The sequence below is a fragment of the Saccoglossus kowalevskii genome, chromosome 18 (genome assembly GCF_978046115.1).
Source record: "Saccoglossus kowalevskii chromosome 18, keSacKowa6.1, whole genome shotgun sequence".
In the NCBI taxonomy this organism is placed as follows: Eukaryota; Metazoa; Hemichordata; class Enteropneusta; family Harrimaniidae; genus Saccoglossus; species Saccoglossus kowalevskii.
Genome location: NC_140658.1, coordinates 11,528,817 through 11,551,517, shown reverse-complemented (window position 1 = coordinate 11,551,517; position 22,701 = coordinate 11,528,817). Strand labels below are relative to the sequence as shown.

At 33.6% G+C, this 22,701-nt stretch overlaps 1 protein-coding gene across 1 annotated transcript; it reads right to left on the bottom strand.

Moving 5' to 3' along the window:
- Positions 1–5,156: 5,156 nt before the first annotated feature.
- On the bottom strand, positions 5,157–21,626 carry LOC146731552 (mitogen-activated protein kinase 15-like). The gene is made up of 8 exons (XM_085493211.1): positions 21,505–21,626; positions 20,113–20,282; positions 17,765–17,962; positions 13,854–13,988; positions 13,017–13,122; positions 12,527–12,722; positions 8,806–8,975; positions 5,157–6,674 (listed from the first exon to the last, which is right to left on the bottom strand). Exons 1-8 carry the CDS (start codon positions 21,568–21,570, stop codon positions 6,480–6,482), a joined length of 1,236 nt encoding a protein of 411 aa, XP_085349337.1. The 5' UTR covers positions 21,571–21,626; the 3' UTR covers positions 5,157–6,479.
- Between the last annotated feature and the right edge of the window lie 1,075 nt (positions 21,627–22,701).

Sequence of the window (22,701 nt, the reverse complement as noted above, 5' to 3'; positions counted from 1 at the left end):
AAAAATTATTAATTATTATGCTAATTAAGAGAATTAATATGAATTAATCAGGCTGTCTATTGTCCTAGAGCATTTATGTACCAAGTTTTATTCAAATGTGATGATCAATACTTGAGATATCAGTATTAATTAATTATGTTAATTAGGTGATTAAGAAGCATGAATATTTACCAAAACTAATATGGTGTATAGTCCTACACATGTAGGTTCATTGAAATGTGATGAGCACTCTTTAAAAGTTTCATTAAAATTCAATGAGTGGTTCTTAGGACAAATTAACTAATTAAGCAAATTAGTAGTTAATATGCACAATAATTTATCCTAAAATTAATCAAGTCTCTGCATAGTCCTAGAAGATCTATGTCGCAAGTCTCATTGAAATGTGATGATTAGTACTTGAGATATCAGGTGAAAAGCTGAAAATTAACTAATTATGCTAATAAGGTGATTAATATGCACAAATATTTCTCCAAAAACTAATTAGGTCTCTGCACAGTCCTCAAGTAACTATGTACCATGTTTCATTGAAATGTGTTCATTACTACTTGAAATATCAATAGCTGAAAATTAATTAATTATGCAAATTAGGTAATTAATATGTACTGATATTACCCTAAAAACTATCTGTGCAGTCTCATATGACATCTATGTACCAAGTTTTATTGAAATGTTATGATTAGTACTTGAGATATCAGTGGAAAAGCCGAAAATTGATTAATCATTATGCAAATTAGGTAATTAATATAAACAGATTTTTACCCAATACTAATGAAATCTGCGCATTAGATCAGAGCATCCATGTGCCAAGTTTCATCAAAATCCAATGAGTGGTTCTTCAAATATCAGTGGAACAGTCATGGAACAGCTTAAAATCAGTTAATTATCATGCAAATTAGGTATTTAATATTCATAGATTTTTACCAAAAACAAATCAAATCTGCGCATTAGTTCAGAGCATCCATGTGCCAAGTTTCATCAAAATCCAATGAGTGGTTCTTCATATATCAGTGGAACAGTCATGGAACAGCTAAAAATCAGCTAATTATCATGCAAATTAGGTAATTAATATTCATAGATTTTTACCAAAACCTAATCAACTCTGCGCATTATCCCAGAGCATCTATGCACCAAGTTTCACCAAAATCTGATTAGTGGTTCTTGAGATAACGGTGGAACAAAAAAAGTGACATACATACATACATACATACATACATACAGACATACGGACATACAGACATACAGACAGGGTAACTGCAAAGACTCCCTTTTGTGCTTCGCACACGGGAGTCAATAAATGATACAGTTGTTGGTGGTAAAACAAGAGATTTTTATAAGTTATTAGTTGAAAAACGTTTTGAAACGCCAACATCCATGTCTAAATATGAAGCAACTGTATATTTGAGTGATGCAATTGATTGGAGATGTATTTGGAAATTGGCGTACCATACCACAATGGAAGAAAAACTGCGCATTTTTCATTTCAAAATATTGCATCGAATTTTGGCAACCAACAATTATCTTTTCCAAAATAAAATCGGATTGGACAATTGTTGTAAATATTGTAAACAAAAAGAAACAATTGAACATCTCTTCTGGGAATGTACAACCACAATTTCGTTTTGGAAATTATTTCAAAACTATTGGGGGGGGGGGCTATACAAGGAAGTGATGATATAGTTCTAAGTTGTGAACGTATTGTATTCTCTTTGGATTTCCCCAAAAATGTATACTATTAAACCATCTTATTTTAATAGGTAAATATGTTTTATATATCTGCCGCTTTACAAATGTGACGCCTTCTCTTGAATATTTTATAAAGATTGTCAAAGAAAAGAAATCTATTGAAAAAATGTCTTGAACGAAACAAAGTACGTTTTAAAATGGGGTCCGTTGGCATCGTTGTTGAAATGATCATCCCCTGTACTAAACTTTTTTGTAATGTTTTGTATGTCGTGTCTGTGAAGTTTTTACTGTTATGTGAACATTATTAGAAAATAAAATTTTATTTGAAAAAAAAAAAAAAAAAAAAACTTATGTGACCATCTGTTTCACCTTTGTTTAGCAACTACCGTAAAATAATTAGAGTTCTGTTTAAAAACAATTTCCTAAAGTCCAACTTAATTAATTTTGATCAACTTTAAATGTGTTTTTAGCTATAGTACCAAATCATTATTTTTGGTAATGTGTATTAAATTTATGAATTGGTGAACAATAAAAAAAAATAATAATAATAATCCAACCTCGATGTAAAGACCACAATTTTAAGTTTCTTGGCTGGTCGCTTATACACAGGTTTCATTAATTGAAATAGCGCTATCATTTCTCATTGAAGGTATCACTGCTTTTCAGACCAACTTGTAACAGGAAGCAATCTTTGTTTACCATTCCAAAAATCCTTGCCAAACAAAAGTGCGAAAAAAAAATGAGCATCAAAAACTCCTCACAGCTTTTGAGCCCGCAAACTAAAAAATATTACGCTTGCTGTGCACATTTTATCAAGACTCCACAGCATCTTAATTGTAATTAGAACATCACAAACCTGTTACTATATTATTAAACTATTTCTGCCAATAGAGGGCAGTATATAGACTAGATATAAATGACAATGGATGGTGAAATCTGTATTCCAAACTTTTTATAACGTTTAGAGATTTCATTGGCAATCAATAATCTATTTTTGACACTGTCTGGGTAGGAAAATCCCCCCCAACAAAAATCACTCTGAGTGCCCATAAACCTGCATCTATACCTCAAGTCAAAGCATGGATACAAGGTAGAATTTAACAGTCATAAAAACCTGTCAAGAAACAAGCTGCTCTCTGATTGGTCTGACTGTTAGATGTTAGGTAGCCAATCACAGACACACTTTGTATTAAAGTAGCTTTGCATTGTGTCAGACTATGTGCACTTGTTTTGCAAATCAGAGAAAACAGCAATCGGCATGATTCATACACTTGATTAAATAAACAAGCAGCCTATCGGCTGAGATAGCTCCGCTGTTAGCAATGCACATTTCAATTAAAGAACTGAAGACATCATTAGAAAATGAACAATATGTATAGTATCAAAGCAATCGGACTTACAGTTTTTAACAAGAAGTCGAAAATATCACTTTCTACCAAAAATGACCAAAATATTCACCAAAATTAGAGAATTGAAGATATCATCACGAAATGAACAAATCTAAGAAAGGTCTACATGTAGTATCTATATAGTAATATCAAAGCAATTGAACTTTTGGTTTTTAACAAGTCGAAAATATCACTTTTTACCAAAAATTACAAAAATATTCACCAAAATTAGAGAATTGAAGATACCATCACAAAATGAAAAAATCTGAGAGAGGTCCACATGTAGTATCTAAATATGTAATATCAAAGCAATTGAACTATTGGTTTTTAACAAGAAGTCGAAAATATCACTTTTTACCAAAAATTACAAAAATATTCACCAAAATTAGAGAATTGAAAACATCATCACAAAATGAACAAATCTGAGAGAGGTCCACATGTAGTACCTATATATGTAATATCAAAGCAATCGGACTTGTGGTTTTTAATAAGAAATCGAAAATATCACTTTTTACCAAAAATTACAAAAATATTCACCAAAATTAGAGAATTGAAGATATCATCACGAAATGAACAAATCTGAGAGAGGTTCACATGTAGTACCTATATATGTAGTATCAAAGCAATTGGACTTGCGGTTTTTAACAAGAAGTCGAAAATATCACTTTTTACCAAAAATGATAAAAATATTCACCAAAATTAGAGAATTAAAGATATCATTACAAAATGAACAAATCTGAGAGAGGTCCACATGTAGTACCTATATATGTAATATCAAAGCAATTGGACTTGCGGTTTTTAACAAGAAGTCGAAAATATCACTTTTTACCCAAAATGACAAAAATATTCACCAAAATTAGAGAATTGAAGATATCAACATGAAATGAACAAACAAAAGAGAGGTCTACCCAAGGTACATATACACCAAGTATCAAAGCATTCAGGCTTGTAGTTTTCAAGAAGAAGTCGAAAAAGTAAAACATTGACACGGACGACGACGACGGACGACGACGACGACGACGGACGACGACGGACAATCACTCATATGATAAGCTCCGCTCGACAAAGTCGACAGCGGAGCTAAAAAACAAGCAGCCTCTCGGCTGAGATAGCTCCGCTGTTAGCAATGCACATTTCAATTAAAGAACAGAAGATATCATTAGAAAATGAACAATATGCATAGTATCAATGCAATGGGACTTGCTGTTTTCAACAAGAATTCAAAAATATCATTTTTCACCATAAATGATTGTGGTTTTTAACAAGTAGTCGAAAATATCATTTTTTACCAAAAATGACAAAAATATTCACCAAAATTAAAGAATTGACGATATTACAAAATGAACAAATTTGAGAGTGGTCCACATGTAGTACCTATATATGTAATATCAAAGCAATTGGACTTGTGGTTTTTAACAAGAAGTCGAAAATATCACTTTTTACCAAAAATGACAAAAATATTCACCAAAATTAGAGAATTAAAGATATCATTACAAAATGAACAAATCTGAGAGAGGTCCACATGTAGTACCTATATATGTAATATCAAAGCAATTGGACTTGCGGTTTTTAACAAGAAGTTGAAAATATCACTTTTTACCAAAAATGACAAAAATATTCATTAAAATTAGAGAACTAAAGATATCATTACAAAATGAACAAATCTGAGAGAGATCCACATGTAGTACCTATATATGTAATATCAAAGCAATTGGACTTGCGGTTTTTAACAAGAAGTCGAAAATATCACTTTTTACCAAAAATGACAAAAATATTCACCAAAATTAGAGAATTGAAGATATGATCATGAAATGAACAATTCTGAGAGAGGTCTACCCAAGGTACATATACACCAAGTATCAAAGCATTCAGGCTTGTAGTTTTCAAGAAGAAGTCGAAAAAGTAAAACATTGACACTGACGACGGACGCCGGACGCTGAACAATCACTCATATGATAAGCTCCGCTCGACAAAGTCGACAGCGGAGCTAAAAATCTGGCACATTTTAAAAGAAAGACATGAAACATGATGAGAAAACAGTTGTATGGAAAACTGTGCTTGATTAAATAAAATAAAATTATGCAATTTATATCACAGGAAATAGACATATTTTATTTACAATATCTCAAAATTTTGCAATTTTTCTCATTTATGTGATCTTTGTACCATATAAATAGTGGCAGATATGGAGCCTAAACTCGGGTCAATAACTTACAACGTGCAGACATATATACTACATGTAAATTCTGGAATGAATAAATACACCACTGATGCCCGACATACAAAGCACAAAGATTCTAAATTATTTTCAAATTTACAATTTTGAACATGGAAGCAGAATGATTTAATTTTTTCAATGTGTGTTTTTTTAAAATTATTTCAAATTTACATTCAGACAGGAAGGATAATAATAAATGCAGAAAATGTTGTATTTTTTAAATAAGTTTTGCAAGGGAATATATATTATTGCAGTTCATAGACACAAAGAATAAAATCAATTTTGGTTTATAAATACTGTGAAATACTTTATTTTAGCTGGAATTAATTTTTGCTGAAAAGGCATTTTGGGTGTTTTGTATGGAATTTATTTTCACTGATTTTTTACAAGTTGAATGTGAAATATAGGGAAAAGTATATACGCTGGATTTTATTTTCACTGAATCATTCATTCAGTACACAGACCATAGCTTGTAATGGAATCACCACTACAATCCAGAAATATGAACTACGCTATACGACTGTAACCATGTATTGGTTGCTTTCTGACATATGAAATACATAGCGCAATACTCTGACATGCTCAGTTGGATTTGACGATGGAAAGATGCTCAGTTAGATTTAAAGACGGAAAGATACTAAAGCAGCAATATACTGGCTTCAATCAATACTATCACCACTATATTGTTTCATACATCAAAACAGCAACATTACCAGCTAAGTTTCTGACTGGTTTAATATGCCTGTCTCAAGATTGTCACATGATGAAAACTGGTTGGTTCGAACCATTTTTATGGTGTGTCGTTTGGCTAAATGCTTGGAATTACGAGTTCTATGACGTGCACCAGACACCCCATCTACTATGTCCTGACATTTCATACTGTGTCAGGACACACATTTTGTTTGGATAAATTTGCCATCTGGGTATTCTACAGCAATTTACATGATTGAATGAAATAAATTAGTTTGACATTCATTTGTCCCAACTTGTTCCAATTGCGTAACGATCTGCAGACGCACATAGCAAGCCAGTCAGCAACTTAGCTGGGAATGTTGTTGTTTTGGAGTTCAAAACACAATATGGCAGTTACAGTAATACCGGTAGTTCAACATAAATATGTATAACGTGTTAAACATAGAAAATACATCATTTGGAGATTATTAAGGGTGAGGAAGGTCAGAATGTAATGTTCACTTTTTCTTGAGACTAGCCAATGCACTGGCATTAATTGTTCCATGTGACTGAGAATAACTGCCCATTGTAGATTTCACAGTGGAGGAAGGAAACTGTTTGCGTCCGAACTGTGGGTTTGGTCTTGGTTCACCACCAGCTAGTGCTGGCCTTGGCTCTGGTTGCACTGTGGTTCTGGCCTTTGGAACATACTGCTGTTGATGTAGATGAAATTTACCAATTAGTAAAGTATACATGATAGTTAAGTTGTTTTGTCAGCAAAATTGTGTTTGAAGTCTTTGTGAAGGAATATAATAAGTGTTTATTCTCATGATATTCACACTAGACGTTGATTGTCGATCAATGTTGTAAATTCAATTGTGATGGAGTTTTCAGCATCTTAGGGTGCCATGAAATCGCTGAGTGAAAGATAAAATATAATACAAATTCAATATTTGATGTGAAGCATTTTCCTACTCTTAATTTTTGAAAAAATTGGTTATAAATCGCATGACAATGTTTATTAGTTCATTAAAATTATGTACAATCTTGGTGCTATTTACCAATGGCACAATAAAATCGTATTATTCTGGGTGTTACAGTGACGTGTTTTGAGACACTAATATTTTTCAAAAAAATCGCCATCACACTTTTTAACTTCACCATAGGGTCTTTACATACCTCAGGAAAGCACAACGAAACACAAACATGCTGATGAAACAGAAGTGATTAAATTACTGGTACATACCGTGCAGTACATTATACATTAAAATTTTAAAATAAAGACATAGATATATGTTTACATTGTTTACAAAATGTTTAAGTCTGAAATGAAATTGATTTCAGAAAGAATATTATCACCAACATATCACTGATTAATTCTACATTGTATGACACCCTAATGCCCTACAGTTGGGAATACAGTTTATTATTATTACTATTAACTGTACCTATCTACATTAGCTCTTCATAAGAGTAATGTTTAATTAGAAAGTATATTAAGGAACTTATATTCTGTAAAACAAGACATAATATATCATAGTCTTCTTTAATAGATTATTTCTATCAATATATGTAATATATTGTGTATTATCTATATGTGAAGTTTTGAATGAAATTGATCAATGCATTGCCAAGAACAAGCAGAAACATTTTTTTACCAAAAATGAGATATTAATACAACCCAAAAAGACTACTTATTAAATTTTGATATTATTTCTATCAATATATGTAATATATTGTGTATTATCTATATGTGAAGTTTTGAATGAAATTGATTAATGCATTGCCAAGAACAAGCAGAAACATTTTTTTACCAAAAATGAGATATTAATACAACCCAAAAAGACTACTTATTAAATTTTGATATTATTTCTATCAATATATGAAATATATTGTGTATTACCTATATGTGAAGTTTGAATGAAATTGATATTGCATTGCCAAGAACAAGCAGAAACATTTTTTTACCAAAAATGAGATAATATAACCCAAAAAGACTACTTATTAAATTTTGATATTATTTCTATCAATATATGTGATGTACATTTGTATTGTGTATTACCTATATGTGAAGTTTGAATGCATTGCCAAGAACAAGCAGAAACATTTTTTTTACCAAAAATGAGATATTAATACAACCCAAAAGGACTACTTATTAAATTTTGATATTATTTCTATCAATATATGTAATATATTGTGTATTACCTATATGTGAAGTTTGAATGAAATTGATATTGCATTGCCAAGAACAAGCAGAAACATTTTTTTACCAAAAATGAGATAATATAACCCAAAAAGACTACTTATTAAATTTTGATATTATTTCTATCAATATATGTGATGTACATTTGTATTGTGTATTACCTATATGTGAAGTTTGAATGCATTGCCAAGAACAAGCAGAAACATCTTTTTCAGCAATTTTTTAACCAAAAATGACATTGCGACCCACACAACCCTGAATATACTTTGATTTAAAATTATGAAAATCATTATATGACTTATGTATCATTTATATGTGAAGTCAGAATAAAATTGGTCAATGCATTGCCAAAAACAGGCAAAAACATTTTCACACTATTTTTAGAACCAAAATGACATATCTTTACCCAAAGAGATCTCTTGAACTTTGATTGTGAAATTGTGTATGTAGACATATGGAATGCAATGTGGATTATGATGATGTGACACAGATGGATGAACAAATCAATTCTATCTATCCAATCTCTGACTTTGTTCTGTGTTGGGGTTAATAAAGCGTTATTATCACTAGGAGCACTACAGCCACTAGAGGGCGACATAACCATTACCCAATTAGGGAGAATCACTGCTCACAATACTTACTGTTCTGGTAGCACTGACTGGTCTGCCTGTAGTATGGTCCAGGTTTCTTGTAATTTTGGGGTCACCAACACTCTGTGAGAATGTTCTATTTCCTTTATGATGCGTTGGATTGCTTTGTACCACTGGTTGCGGAGGTGGGGGTGTCTTCGTTGTTCTACCAAATGCAACACCTGATGGTGCAAAGTCCATATAAAGAATAAACTTAGTTTAAGAAGTCCATACAAGGAATAAAGTGAGATTGAAAAGTCCATACAAGGAATAAAGTTAGTTTAAGAAGTTCATATAAGGAATAAACTTAGTATAAGAAGTCCATATAAAAATAAAGTGAGATTGAAAAGTCCATATAAGGAATAAACTGAGTTTAAGAAGTCCATATAAGGAATAAACTTAGTTTAAGAAGTCCATATAAACAATAAACTTAGTTTAAGAAGTCCATATAAGGAATAAACTTAGTTTAAGAAGTCCATATAAGGAATAAACTTAGTTTAAGAAGTCCATATAAGGAATAAACTTAGTTTAAGAAGTCCATATAAGGAATAAACTTAGTTTAAGAAGTCCATATAAGGAATAAACTTAGTTTAAGAAGTCCATATAAGGAATAAACTTAGTTTAAGAAGTCCATATAAGGAATAAACTTAGTTTAAGAAGTCCATATAAGGAATAAACTTAGTTTAAGAAGTCCATATAAGGAATAAACTTAGTTTAAGAAGTCCATATAAGGAATAAACTTAGTTTAAGAAGTCCATATAAGGAATAAACTTAGTTTAAGAAGTCCATATAAGGAATAAACTTAGTTTAAGAAGTCCATATAAGGAATAAACTTAGTTTAAGAAGTCCATATAAGGAATAAACTTAGTTTAAGAAGTCCATATAAGGAATAAACTTAGTTTAAGAAGTCCATATAAGGAATAAACTGAGTTTAAGAAGTCCATATAAGGAATAAACTTAGTTTAAGAAGTCCATATAAGGAATAAACTTAGTTTAAGAAGTCCATATAAGGAATAAACTGAGTTTAAGAAGTCCATATAAGGAATAAACTTAGTTTAAGAAGTCCATATAAGGAATAAACTGAGTTTAAGAAGTCCATATAAGGAATAAACTTAGTTTAAGAAGTCCATATAAACAATAAACTTAGTTTAAGAAGTCCATATAAGGAATAAACTGAGTTTAAGAAGTCCATATAAGGACTAAAGTTAGTTTAAGAAGTCCATATAAGGAAAAAGATAAATTTGAGAAGTCCACATAAGAAATATAGTTAGTTTGAAAGGTCCATATAAGGAATGTTTTAGAAGTTCATATAAAGAAAATAGTTTGTTTGAGAATTCCATATAAGAAAAAACAAGTCATTGTCAATGACACGTCCCCGTTCCGTTCATATTTGAGTGACATATACATTCAAAGCAGATCATGACCGAAATGCACCTGCATATGTACAACACATTGTGCTAAATCTGAACAAAATCCATCCATGCATGACTGAGATCCGGTCCTGGAATTGTGAAAATATGTGATTTTGATGCATTTTCGGCCTTAAAATGGCCATCATTCCGCTATTGTTAAGCAGATCATGAAACAAATGCACATATCTATTTGTGACATGATGTACCATGTGTGTGTGAAGTTTGTACTTGATCAATCCAGACATGTCTTGGATACGGATCCAGAACTGAATTCTTTAACAAAATGGCCGCCAGTCGGCCATTTCGAACTTGATCCGAAAAAAAAAAAGACGTGCATCAAGGTCCTATTATGTTTAATGTATGTACCAAATTTGAACAAAATCCATCCATGCATAACTGAGATACGGGTCCGGAATGGTGAAAATGTGCCATTTCAATGCATTTTCGGCCTTAAAGTGGCCCCCATTTGGCTATCGTTAATGAGATCATGAAACAAATGCACATACATATTTGTGACATGATGTACCTTGTGTGTGTGAAGTTTGAACTTGATCAATCCAGACATGTCTCGGATACGGATCCAGAACTGAATTCTTTAAAACAAAATGGCCGCCAGTCGGCTATTTCGAACTTGATCCGAAAAAAAAATGACGTGCATCAAGGTCCTATTATGTTTAATGTATGTACCAAATTTGAATGAAATCCGTCCATGCATAACTGAGATCCGGGTCCGGAATGGTGAAAATGTGCGATTTCAATGCATTTTCGGCCTTAAAGCGGCCGCCATTTGGCTATCGTTAATGAGATCATGAAACAAATGCCCATACATATTTGTGACATGATGTACCTTGTGTGTGTGAAGTTTGAACTCGGTCAATCCAAGCATGTCTCAGATACGGATCCAGAACTGAATTCTTTAAAACAAAATGGCCGCCAGTCGGCCATTTCGAACCCAATCCCCAAAAAAAAATGACGTGCATCAAGGTCCTATTATGTTTAATGTATGTACCAAATTTGAACAAAATCCGTCCATGCATAACTGAGATCCGGGTCCGGAATGGTGAAAATGTGCGATTTTGATGCATTTTCGGCCTTAAAATGGCCGCTATTCGGCTATCGTTAATGAGATCATGAAACAAATGCACATACATATTTGTGACATGATGTACCTTGTGTGTGTGAAGTTTGAACTTGATCAATCCAGACATGTCTCGGATACGGATCCAGAACTGAATTCTTTAAAACAAAATGGCCGCCAGTCGGCTATTTCGAACTTGATCCGAAAAAAAAAATGACGTGCATCAAGGTCCTATTATGTTTAATGTATGTACCAAATTTGAATGAAATCCATCCATGCATAACTGAGATCCGGGTCCGGAATGGTGAAAATGTGCGATTTCAATGCATTTTCGGCCTTAAAACGGCCGCCATTTGGCTATCGTTAATGAGATCATGAAACAAATGCACATACATATTTGTGACATGATGTACCTTGTGTGTGTGAAGTTTGAACTCGATCAATCCAAGCATGTCTCAGATACGGATCCAGAACTGAATTCTTTAAAACAAAATGGCCGCCAGTCGGCCATTTCGAACCCGATCCAAAAAAAAAAATGACGTGCATCAAGGTCCTATTATGTTTAATGTATGTACCAAATTTGAACAAAATCCATCCATGCATAACTGAGATCCGGGTCCGGAATGGTGAAAATGTGTGATTTTGATGCATTTTCGGCCTTAAAATGGCCGCTATTCGGCTATCGTTAATCGGATCATGAAAAAAATGCATGTGCATATGTCCCATATAAGGTGTGATGTATGAGTGAAGTTTGAACTTAATCGGTCCATGCATGTTCGAGATACAGGTGATCACGGACGCACGGACGCACGGACGCACGGACGGACGGACGCACACAGGGCAAAACATAAGTCCCCGTTTTCGGACTGCGTCCGAACGGGGACTAACAAATATAAATACTGTAAAATGACTAATTTTCACTGGGTTTAAATTTCGCTGATTTACCACTTCAGGCATATTCATGGTTTTATCATTTAGATAATGTGTTTTATGCTAAATTTTACATATTCATCGGGTTTTAATTTAGCACATTTTCCAGTCAGCGAAATAAGCAAAATTAAAACCCTGTGAGCAATTAACCCTTTACAGTAGTCCATATGAGGAATAACGTTAGTTTCAAAAAGTCCATATAAGAATAATAATTTAAGAAGTTCATTTACGGAGATACATGTAAATGCAGCTTAAAAATAAGGAATAAATTAATTCTGTATAGAAATAAATTATGAAAAGAATGAAAACCTACCATAAAAGTTGCGCTGATCTTGGTCACCTTCACCCTTTCTGGGTGTCCTCCTGACTTCCACATTGGACTCAACAGTCACACGTGGAGATTTTTCCACTGGCGATGGTGGCGGTGATTGTTGTGTTCTTTGTTGGGACTGTTTTTCTAAAATTTCTTTCTTGTGTTTTCTAATCTGTGCCTTTTTATCTTTTATAAGCTGTTGTCATGGAAACACAGTAAAGAAGATAATACCATTTTCTCACAACATTGTCTCAGACGAAGCTAAGATTTTCTATGACTACCTTTTTCAAGATCCCTGCACAACAATTTTTAATCACTTTTCAGAATTCTGTTGATTGATAGGAACACAACCACTGATCCAGTGTTTGTTAAAAATAAATGTTGATTTTTCCTTTTTTGAGTGGACAATAATATTCAATAAAGATGGAGTACCTGGTACTTTTGATGTTGTATTATTGAAAAAATTTAGTTAAAAGTACTTTCTACTCACTTCATACAGCTTATCTCTGTATTCGTTGACTGTTAGAAGAGTATCGTCATCTAGCGGTGGTATGACATCATAGTCAAGGGATATCTCACCAGCAGTGTTATGAAACCTACAACAATCAACAGTCACATGGTTTTATTTGTGTGTTTTTTTGTGGTAATTTGTATGTACTCGAAGATTGACGATTTCCTCAGCATGTCCAGTGTGCATGTTGGTTTCGTGAATTACCTCCACCGACCTCTGTTAACATGCACAAGATTTTGTTAATAAACACTGTTCATAACATTTTTTTTACTTATTTGACATAACCAGACCATACATCATCAGTTTGTGGTTGTGTTTTTCTGGGATCACATGGTCTAGTAAGGCCTAGCGGGTCTTCTATGTGTCACCAAAACACAAACCCAAGGAAATTTCATCGACTATCGTGTCTGTGACACAATATTAGCAACAGAGACAGTGGTCACATATTTGGAGTCAGGCTTTGTATTTACATGCACAATGCAGTGTGTACACAAGTTTGTTCAAATGATTTCAAATGCAATCCGGAAACCAAAAGAATGTGCAAAATTTGGCACAAAACAGGTTTCTTGATAAAACTGTGAATAATGTATGACCTGGCAACTGAAAGAGTTACCACAAGGAGGAGATACCGTAAGAAAGCCACAACTAGGTCATATTCTGACTGAAATACAACTATAATCACATCAATACAAACAAAGCCCCCAGACAGACAATGTTGGATGGAGAGTGATTGCAACAAAGTGTTCCCCCAGCTCTGAATTAAGAATTACAAAAAATGAACTCTATCAGAATTAAGATTTTTTACATTACATGTACCTTGATACATAGGGATGTCTGAGTGCATCTTCTACTGTAATTCTTCTATGTGGATTGAACTGTAAAAGTTTTTTTAATAAATCTATTGCATCATCACTGGCATGTGGTATGATGTCTTCAATTTCTCGTCTGTGCCTGGTATAGAAAAGACAAACTATTCTAATAATAATATGACATGGATATAGTTATACCTGTAGAAAACTATAGAGGCCTATGACATGGACATAGTTATACCTGTAGAGAACTATAGCGAGGCCTATGACATGGACATAGTTATACCTGTAGAGAACTATAGCGAGGCCTATGACATGGATATAGATATACCTGTAGAAAACTATAGCGAGGCCTATAACATGGACATAGTTATACCTGTAGAGAACTATAGCGAGGCATATGACATGGATATAGATATACCTGTAGAGAACTATAGACGCCTATAACATAGATATAGTTATGTCTGTAGAGAACTATAGAGGTCTATGACATGGATATACACTGTAGTTATACCTGTAGAGAACTATAGAGGTCTATGACATGGATATAGATATACCTGTAGAAAACTATAGAGGCCTATGACATGGATATAGTTATACCTGTAGAAAACTATAGAGGCCTATAACATGGACATAGTTATACCTGTAGAGAACTATAGAGGCCTATGACATGGATATAGTTATACCTGTAGAGAACTATAGCGAGGCCTATGACATGGATATAGATATACCTGTAGAAAACTATAGCGAGGCCTATGACATGGACATAGTTATACCTGTAGAGAACTATAGCGAGGCATATGACATGGATATAGATATACCTGTAGAAAACTATAGAGGCCTATAACATGGACATAGTTATACCTGTAGAGAACTATAGCGAGGCCTATGACATGGATATAGATATACCTGTAGAAAACTATAGCGAGGCCTATGACATGGACATAGTTATACCTGTAGAGAACTATAGCGAGGCCTATGACATGGATATAGATATACCTGTAGAAAACTATAGAGGCCTATAACATGGACATAGTTATACCTGTAGAGAACTATAGCGAGGCCTATGACATGGATATAGATATACCTGTAGAAAACTATAGCGAGGCCTATGACATGGACATAGTTATACCTGTAGAGAACTATAGCGAGGCCTATGACATGGATATAGATATACCTGTAGAAAACTATAGAGGCCTATAACATGGACATAGTTATACCTGTAGAGAACTATAGCGAGGCCTATGACATGGATATAGTTATACCTGTAGAAAACTATAGCGAGGCCTATAACATGGACATAGTTATACCTGTAGAGAACTATAGAGGCCTATAACATGGACATAGTTATACCTGTAGAGAACTATAGAGGCCTATAACATGGACATAGTTATACCTGTAGAGAACTATTGAGGCCTATAACATGGACATAGTTATACCTGTAGAGAACTATAGCGAGGCCTATGACATGGATATAGATATACCTGTAGAAAACTATAGAGGTCTATAACATGGACATAGTTATACCTTTAGAGAACTAGAGGCGAGGCCTATGACATGGATATAGTTATACCTGTAGAAAACTATAGAGGCCTATAACATGGATATAGTTATACCTGTAGAAAACTATAGAGGTCTATAACATGGATATAGTTATACCTGTAGAGAACTATAGCGAGGCCTATGACATGGATATAGATATACCTGTAGAAAACTATAGAGGCCTATAACATGGACATAGTTATACCTGTAGAGAACTATAGCGAGGCCTATGACATGGATATAGTTATACCTGTAGAAAACTATAGCGAGGCCTATGACATGGACATAGTTATACCTGTAGAGAACTATAGCGAGGCATATGACATGGACATAGTTATACCTGTAGAGAACTATAGCGAGGCATATGACATGGATATAGATATATCTGTAGAAAACTAAAGAGGCCTATAACATGGATATACCTGTAGAGAACTATTGAGGCCTATGACATGGACATAGATATACCTGTAGAAAACTATAGAGGCCTATGACATGGATATAGATATACCTGTAGAAAACTATAGAGGCCTATGACATGGATATAGATATACCTGTAGAAAACTATGGAGGCCTATAACATGGATATAGATATACCTGTAGAAAACTATAGAGGCCTATGACATGGACATAGTTATACCTGTAGAGAACTATAGCGAGGCATATGACATGGATATAGATATACCTGTAGAAAACTATAGAGGCCTATAACATGGATATAGTTATGTCTGTAGAGAACTATAGAGGCCTATGACATGGACATAGTTATACCTGTAGAGAATTATAGACGCCTATGACATGGATATAGATATACCTGTAGAAAACTATAGAAGCCTATGACATGGACATAGTTATACCTGTAGAGAACTATAGCGAGGCATATGACATGGATATAGTTATACCTGTAGAAAACTATAGAGGCCTATAACATGGATATAGTTATACCTGTAGAGAACTATAGCGAGGCATATGACATGGATATAGATATACCTGTAGAAAACTATAGAGGCCTATAACATGGATATAGTTATACCTGTAGAGAACTATAGCGAGGCATATGACATGGATATAGATATACCTGTAGAAAACTATAGAGGCCTATAACATGGATATAGTTATACCTGTAGAGAACTATAGCGAGGCATATGACATGGATATAGATATACCTGTAGAAAACTATAGAAGCCTATGACATGGACATAGTTATACCTGTAGAGAACTATAGCGAGGCATATGACATGGATATAGTTATACCTGTAGAAAACTATAGAAGCCTATGACATGGACATAGTTATACCTGTAGAGAACTATAGCGAGGCATATGACATGGATATAGTTATACCTGTAGAAAACTATAGAGGCCTATAACATGGATATAGTTATACCTGTAGAGAACTATAGCGAGGCATATGACATGGATATAGATATACCTGTAGAAAACTATAGAGGCCTATAACATGGACATAGTTATACCTGTAGAGAACTATAGCGAGGCCTATGACATGGATATAGTTATACCTGTAGAAAACTATAGCGAGGCATATGACATGGACATAGTTATACCTGTAGAGAACTATAGCGAGGCATATGACATGGACATAGTTATACCTGTAGAGAACTATAGCGAGGCATATGACATGGATATAGATATATCTGTAGAAAACTAAAGAGGCCTATAACATGGATATAGATATACCTGTAGAAAACTATTGAGGCCTATGACATGGATATAGATATACCTGTAGAAAACTATAGAGGCCTATGACATGGATATAGATATACCTGTAGAAAACTATAGAGGCATATGACATGGATATAGATATACCTGTAGAAAACTATGGAGGCCTATAACATGGATATAGATATACCTGTAGAAAACTATAGAGGCCTATGACATGGACATAGTTATACCTGTAGAGAACTATAGCGAGGCATATGACATGGATATAGATATACCTGTAGAAAACTATAGAGGCCTATAACATGGATATAGTTATGTCTGTAGAGAACTATAGAGGCCTATGACATGGACATAGTTATACCTGTAGAGAATTATAGACGCCTATGACATGGATATAGATATACCTGTAGAAAACTATAGAAGCCTATGACATGGACATAGTTATACCTGTAGAGAACTATAGCGAGGCATATGACATGGATATAGTTATACCTGTAGAAAACTATAGAGGCCTATAACATGGATATAGTTATGTCTGTAGAGAACTATAGCGAGGCCTATGACATGGACATAGTTATACCTGTAGAGAACTATAGCGAGGCATATGACATGGATATAGTTATACCTGTAGAAAACTATAGAGGCCTATAACATGGACATAGTTATACCTAGAAACCTATGACATAAAGTTACAATACCTGACAATATTCTTATCTAAGACTGACTGGGCGTATTGTGACTGAATAGCTTGGATGTCAGCTTGACTTGGTCTTGGTATTGAACTCATGATTTTCTCTATTTGGTTAAATGATGATGTGCCAGCAAATAACGGCCTTCCCAGTAACATTTCACCCATAATACACCCTACACTCCACATATCAACACCCTTTGTGTATCTGGGAAATAAAAAATATTCAAATTAATTAAAAATAATAATTAAAATTAATAGTTAAATTACACTGTTTTTGCTCATGAACAGAAGAAAAAAATTGTTGATTTTTTTCAAAAAGAGCAACAATGAGTATAACGCAAATTGAAGCAAGAAGATGTTGTTGTTTCCATAGAAACCGGCTACAGGATATAGTTTCATTTTATAGTTTAATCAATTTTCACATAAAATATCTGCGAATAAGTTTTTCTTTGGTCTGGCTTTATAAGGCTATTTTTTGTTCAATCAAAAAAAGCTTTGATTTGGTCAAATTTTAATATCAAAATGTTTTTTGTTTTTTTTACAAAATACTATAGTTCCCAGGTCATAAGCCCCTCACTGAATGTAAACCCACCCCTTTTTTTTTACTGGGTGGCAACAACGAGTTTAATCTTTTTAAACTCAAAAATAGAAAGAAATAAGTTGATTATTAAAATATGCATTGTAAGAAGTGTGATTTATTGCATGAAATTTTAAATTGGTATGGTAGCTCTATTTTTTGAGTGTATGGTGGCCCTAAAAAGGGTCATTTGGTTTGTGTTTTTAAGAGGGAAAACTTGCATAAATTTCACAGTATATGATCAACACAAATGATTCACATCGTTTTTGTTCTTTAACATTGTAGTAATTCACTTTCGTATCGTGTTAAAAAAATGTCATCATCAATATTAGGAAATTCCTACTGAATTGAGTGGAGACAGCATTCTGATTGGTTAATACCAGACTTGACATGTGAGGTCAGAGAATGTTGTCTCAGGTCAAATCATGTAGAAAAAAATATCAAGGCAGAAATTGTTTTGCATCATAAACATTTAACAACAAAGATAATGATGGAGACCTTGTTTTTAAACCGTATTCCCACAGATAATTTTTACAGCACACATACTGATGTATGTATGTACATAAATAATATTGTAATATTATGTGCATATTTCTGTGAACATTTTTCTTCTTCAATGTAAAAGTGTTGTCACAACAAATGATAATGCAACTTATTTTGCAATTATATTATCCCCAAAGAAAAAAATAATAATCCCCTATCTGCCACATGGTGAAAAAAATTTAGATAATTTTGGGGGGGGGGGGGGGGGTGACTTGGTTACAATGCTGAACTAAAAATTCTTCCCACTCTCTATTTCCCCTGATTTTAAATGTTGAGGTTCCTGAATATATGACAGGGGAACTACAGTAAGAGCAGAACCATGACACGTATACATGTACACTGGTTGTTCTGACACAAAAACATAATTTTTAATAAATTGGTTATTTTAATGTTTTATACAATTGAACAGTAATCAATTAATGAGATATTCTTGATTAATTTACAGTGTTAATGTTGAAATTAAAATATTTAAATATTTGTCACTTTCCACCTAATAAAAAGCCAAAAGAAAATTAGCCTGACAAAGTCTTGTGAGTTGCGCCCTCTGTGGTGTTCTAAACTCAATACACACCTGACCGATCAAATTGCATGAACGTCAAATAGTGACAGCCATCAATGAGTTTATTTCCGCCCAATGTTTATCATCTCGATAAAAACAGATTTTTGCCGACAATGCAAACACAGCTTTGATTGATGAGGTTACCATGACCACCAAAATTAATATTCATTGTAACTCATTGCAAGAAGGCGAGAATATTCGCAGTATTGATCTTGCCGACGAGACATACACTAATCTGTTAGGCGCTAGTGAGGTTTGATGCCGTTCGGCCGGCGAGGGCGCCACTCACGCCTACATGTCAGGCCAATAGAAAATATGTCCATTTGACCCAAAATTAACATATATATATTATATAAAACATGAAAATGTGCATAATGTTGCATCCAAATGCTAGAAGGAAAAAGTTTCCTATTGCCATAGCATTTTAACAGAAATGCATCTCAAGTAGTACTGTAAAATCTGTATTAGAAGCCGCATCCCTAATAGAAGTCGCACCCATTATTTTTGAATAACTGAGAATCAAAAATTCATCATTTCTCACATGTGTAGATGCTCTAATAGAAGCCGCATCTCCTCTGTTGCATTGTACCATTTTAATAGAAGTCGCAGCTTCTAATAAAGATTTTACAGTTAAGTGTGCTGAAAAAAAAAAATTACAGGAAACAATTCTACATACTTTTTTGATGCTAACAATATTTCTGGTGATCGATACCACCTGGTAGCTACATAATCTGTCATTTCTGGGTTAGCTGAGGTGTCCATATCATCAAGCTGATGTAACGATCTAGCGAGACCAAAGTCGGCAACTTTCACAAAACACTCAGCATCAAGAAGAATATTGGATGGCTGAAATAGAATAAAAGATAAATACTATTAGAAATACTGTAACTCTGCATAAATGTACATTGCTCAACAATCCCTAACGATAGATCAGTTGTATATTCACCACATGAATGCAAAAAGGACTGTCTAATTCTTTGTGACACAATAAATCTACAAGGTTATTGAGAAAAATAATAGATTCCAGAGATTCCTGACTATTTTGGATCGTGGGATAACCAGTAAAACAATGATTTTCTACCTAACTTAGGTTAATTAAAATCATTTCACTGACAGGTTTGTTTTCTCAATACAAATTATGACACAAATTAATTCAATTTCTGTGTTAATTTTGGATCGGTACAAATTTACATACAGGTTTGGATTAACTGATTTCAAAATTTTTGCTTTAAAATCTTCTTTGTAAAAAAGAAGATGGTGCTCAGAATAATTTTGTGAAAGCTGACAAGAGTTAAGAATTATGGTTGAAAAAAACTTCTGGATTGTAGTAATATCGTATGACCCTTAGAGGTCAAACATCCTTAGTACTTTCTGCAGCTATCACTGTAGAATACTTTATTTTCGCTTAGAATTTATATTCGCTATAGGGATGATTCGTGAAAATAAAATCTAGCGATATACTTTTTTTCCTATATTTCACATTAAACTCATAAAAAATCAGTGAAAATAAATTCCACACAAAACGCTCAAAAAGCAAAAATTAATTCCAGCGAAAATAAAGTATTCCACAGTATGCTTAACAAACAATTAATAATTATGCTTAATGTGCATAACCAAAACAAGTGCAGATTCACTTATTTCTCAACAGCATGGTACCCTTTGTTGAAAAGTTGATTAAACCTGCATAATATTTTAGCAAAAAAACCAATTTGACCAGAAACAATTATTTTTTTGCATATTGTGAGAAAATAATAGAGAAATTTTCATTGATAATGAATTTGAACCTTCAGAAAGTACCAGGATGTTGACCTTTAGAGGTCATGTCATGTGTCACATGCCATGCATGACTGTCATGCATCACTACATGTCTTATTTTTGAAATTAAACAACAATTATGTAGGAAGGCCACAACAGTTTAGCAATATCACTCTGCTACATATACCATTATTTTTCTTGATTCTTGATGACCAAATATACAGAATATACAGTTATATTCCTAATATTCTAATTATACAACATTCTACATCCCTATGATTGTTTAGTTAAGAAATCAACTTGTGTTGTTTACCTTCATGTCTCTATGTATGACGTTACCAGAATGGATATACTTGATTGCTTTTAAGATTTGATACATTATATACCTTCTCTGAATGTCTTCTAATATATTGCCTTTTTTAATAACGGTGTAGAGATCAACATCTGTGGAATTAGAAGACAAAATGATTCAAAACTCACATATTTTATTCTATTAATCCAAAATACTTTACATCTGGTAGCATATACAATAGAATTGAGCTGTTTGAGACATTTTTTACAGATGTGTACGTGTTACAGATGTTTTCAAATAGCTTTGGGATGGAAGTTAAATCACCAAGAAGTATACAATTGGGCTAAAAAAATGGTCAGTTTTAAACCTGCAACTAACACATTTCTTTTACATCCTTGTGAACAGCGTCATGTTAAGGGGAACCGCTCAATCCCATGGATTGCACCAAAGAATCATGGAACACTATTGTTTATGTTGTTTACAAAGTTAATCTATCTTTTGTTATCCATTGTAATTTTAATCCAGAAAGTAAATTTGTTGTGAGATTAGGCTTAACTGGAAGTGCCCCTTTAAGTAGAATGGGGAATGTTTGTTTTCTGTTTCAGTTTACTCAGATTACCCAATAGTTGCGTTCACGCACAGCTTCTTAGCAAGGGGTAAGAGGTCAAATTCCTTAGCCCGTGCTAAGAAAACGTGCATGAACGCTTAGCACGGGCTAAGGAATGATAAGTATTGGTTAAATCTGATCCGAATTTAAGACGCAGTCTAGACCTTTAGCACGGGATAACGAAGTCTGCGCAAACGCTTAGCCCAGGGCTAAGCGCCCTCTGCAGCGACCTTTGGGTGTGAAAAGTATGCACGTGATCAAATACGTCCAACTTTCTCATTCCCAAAATAAGTTTTCGAGGAATGTTGCATTGTCCCATGTTTGTATAACGACTCTATTCCACCAGTCATTACTCTGCGCTCGCTTCCACACTGATCGGGTTGCTGTAGTAGAGCGTACAGCAGCTCCAATTGTAGACAAAATAAATTTGGTTCGCTGTCTATGACATGCATTAATAAAACTCTGTATTCTGTTACATCGTTGTATACTGTTTCTGTGCATCTAAATAAGTTGGGTTCGTCTTCTCTCGCGTTCCTGTGCACGTCGCTTCAAAATTAGAACGAAACATGCCAGCAGCAGAAATAGACCCTCACGCGTGTCATCCATTTTTC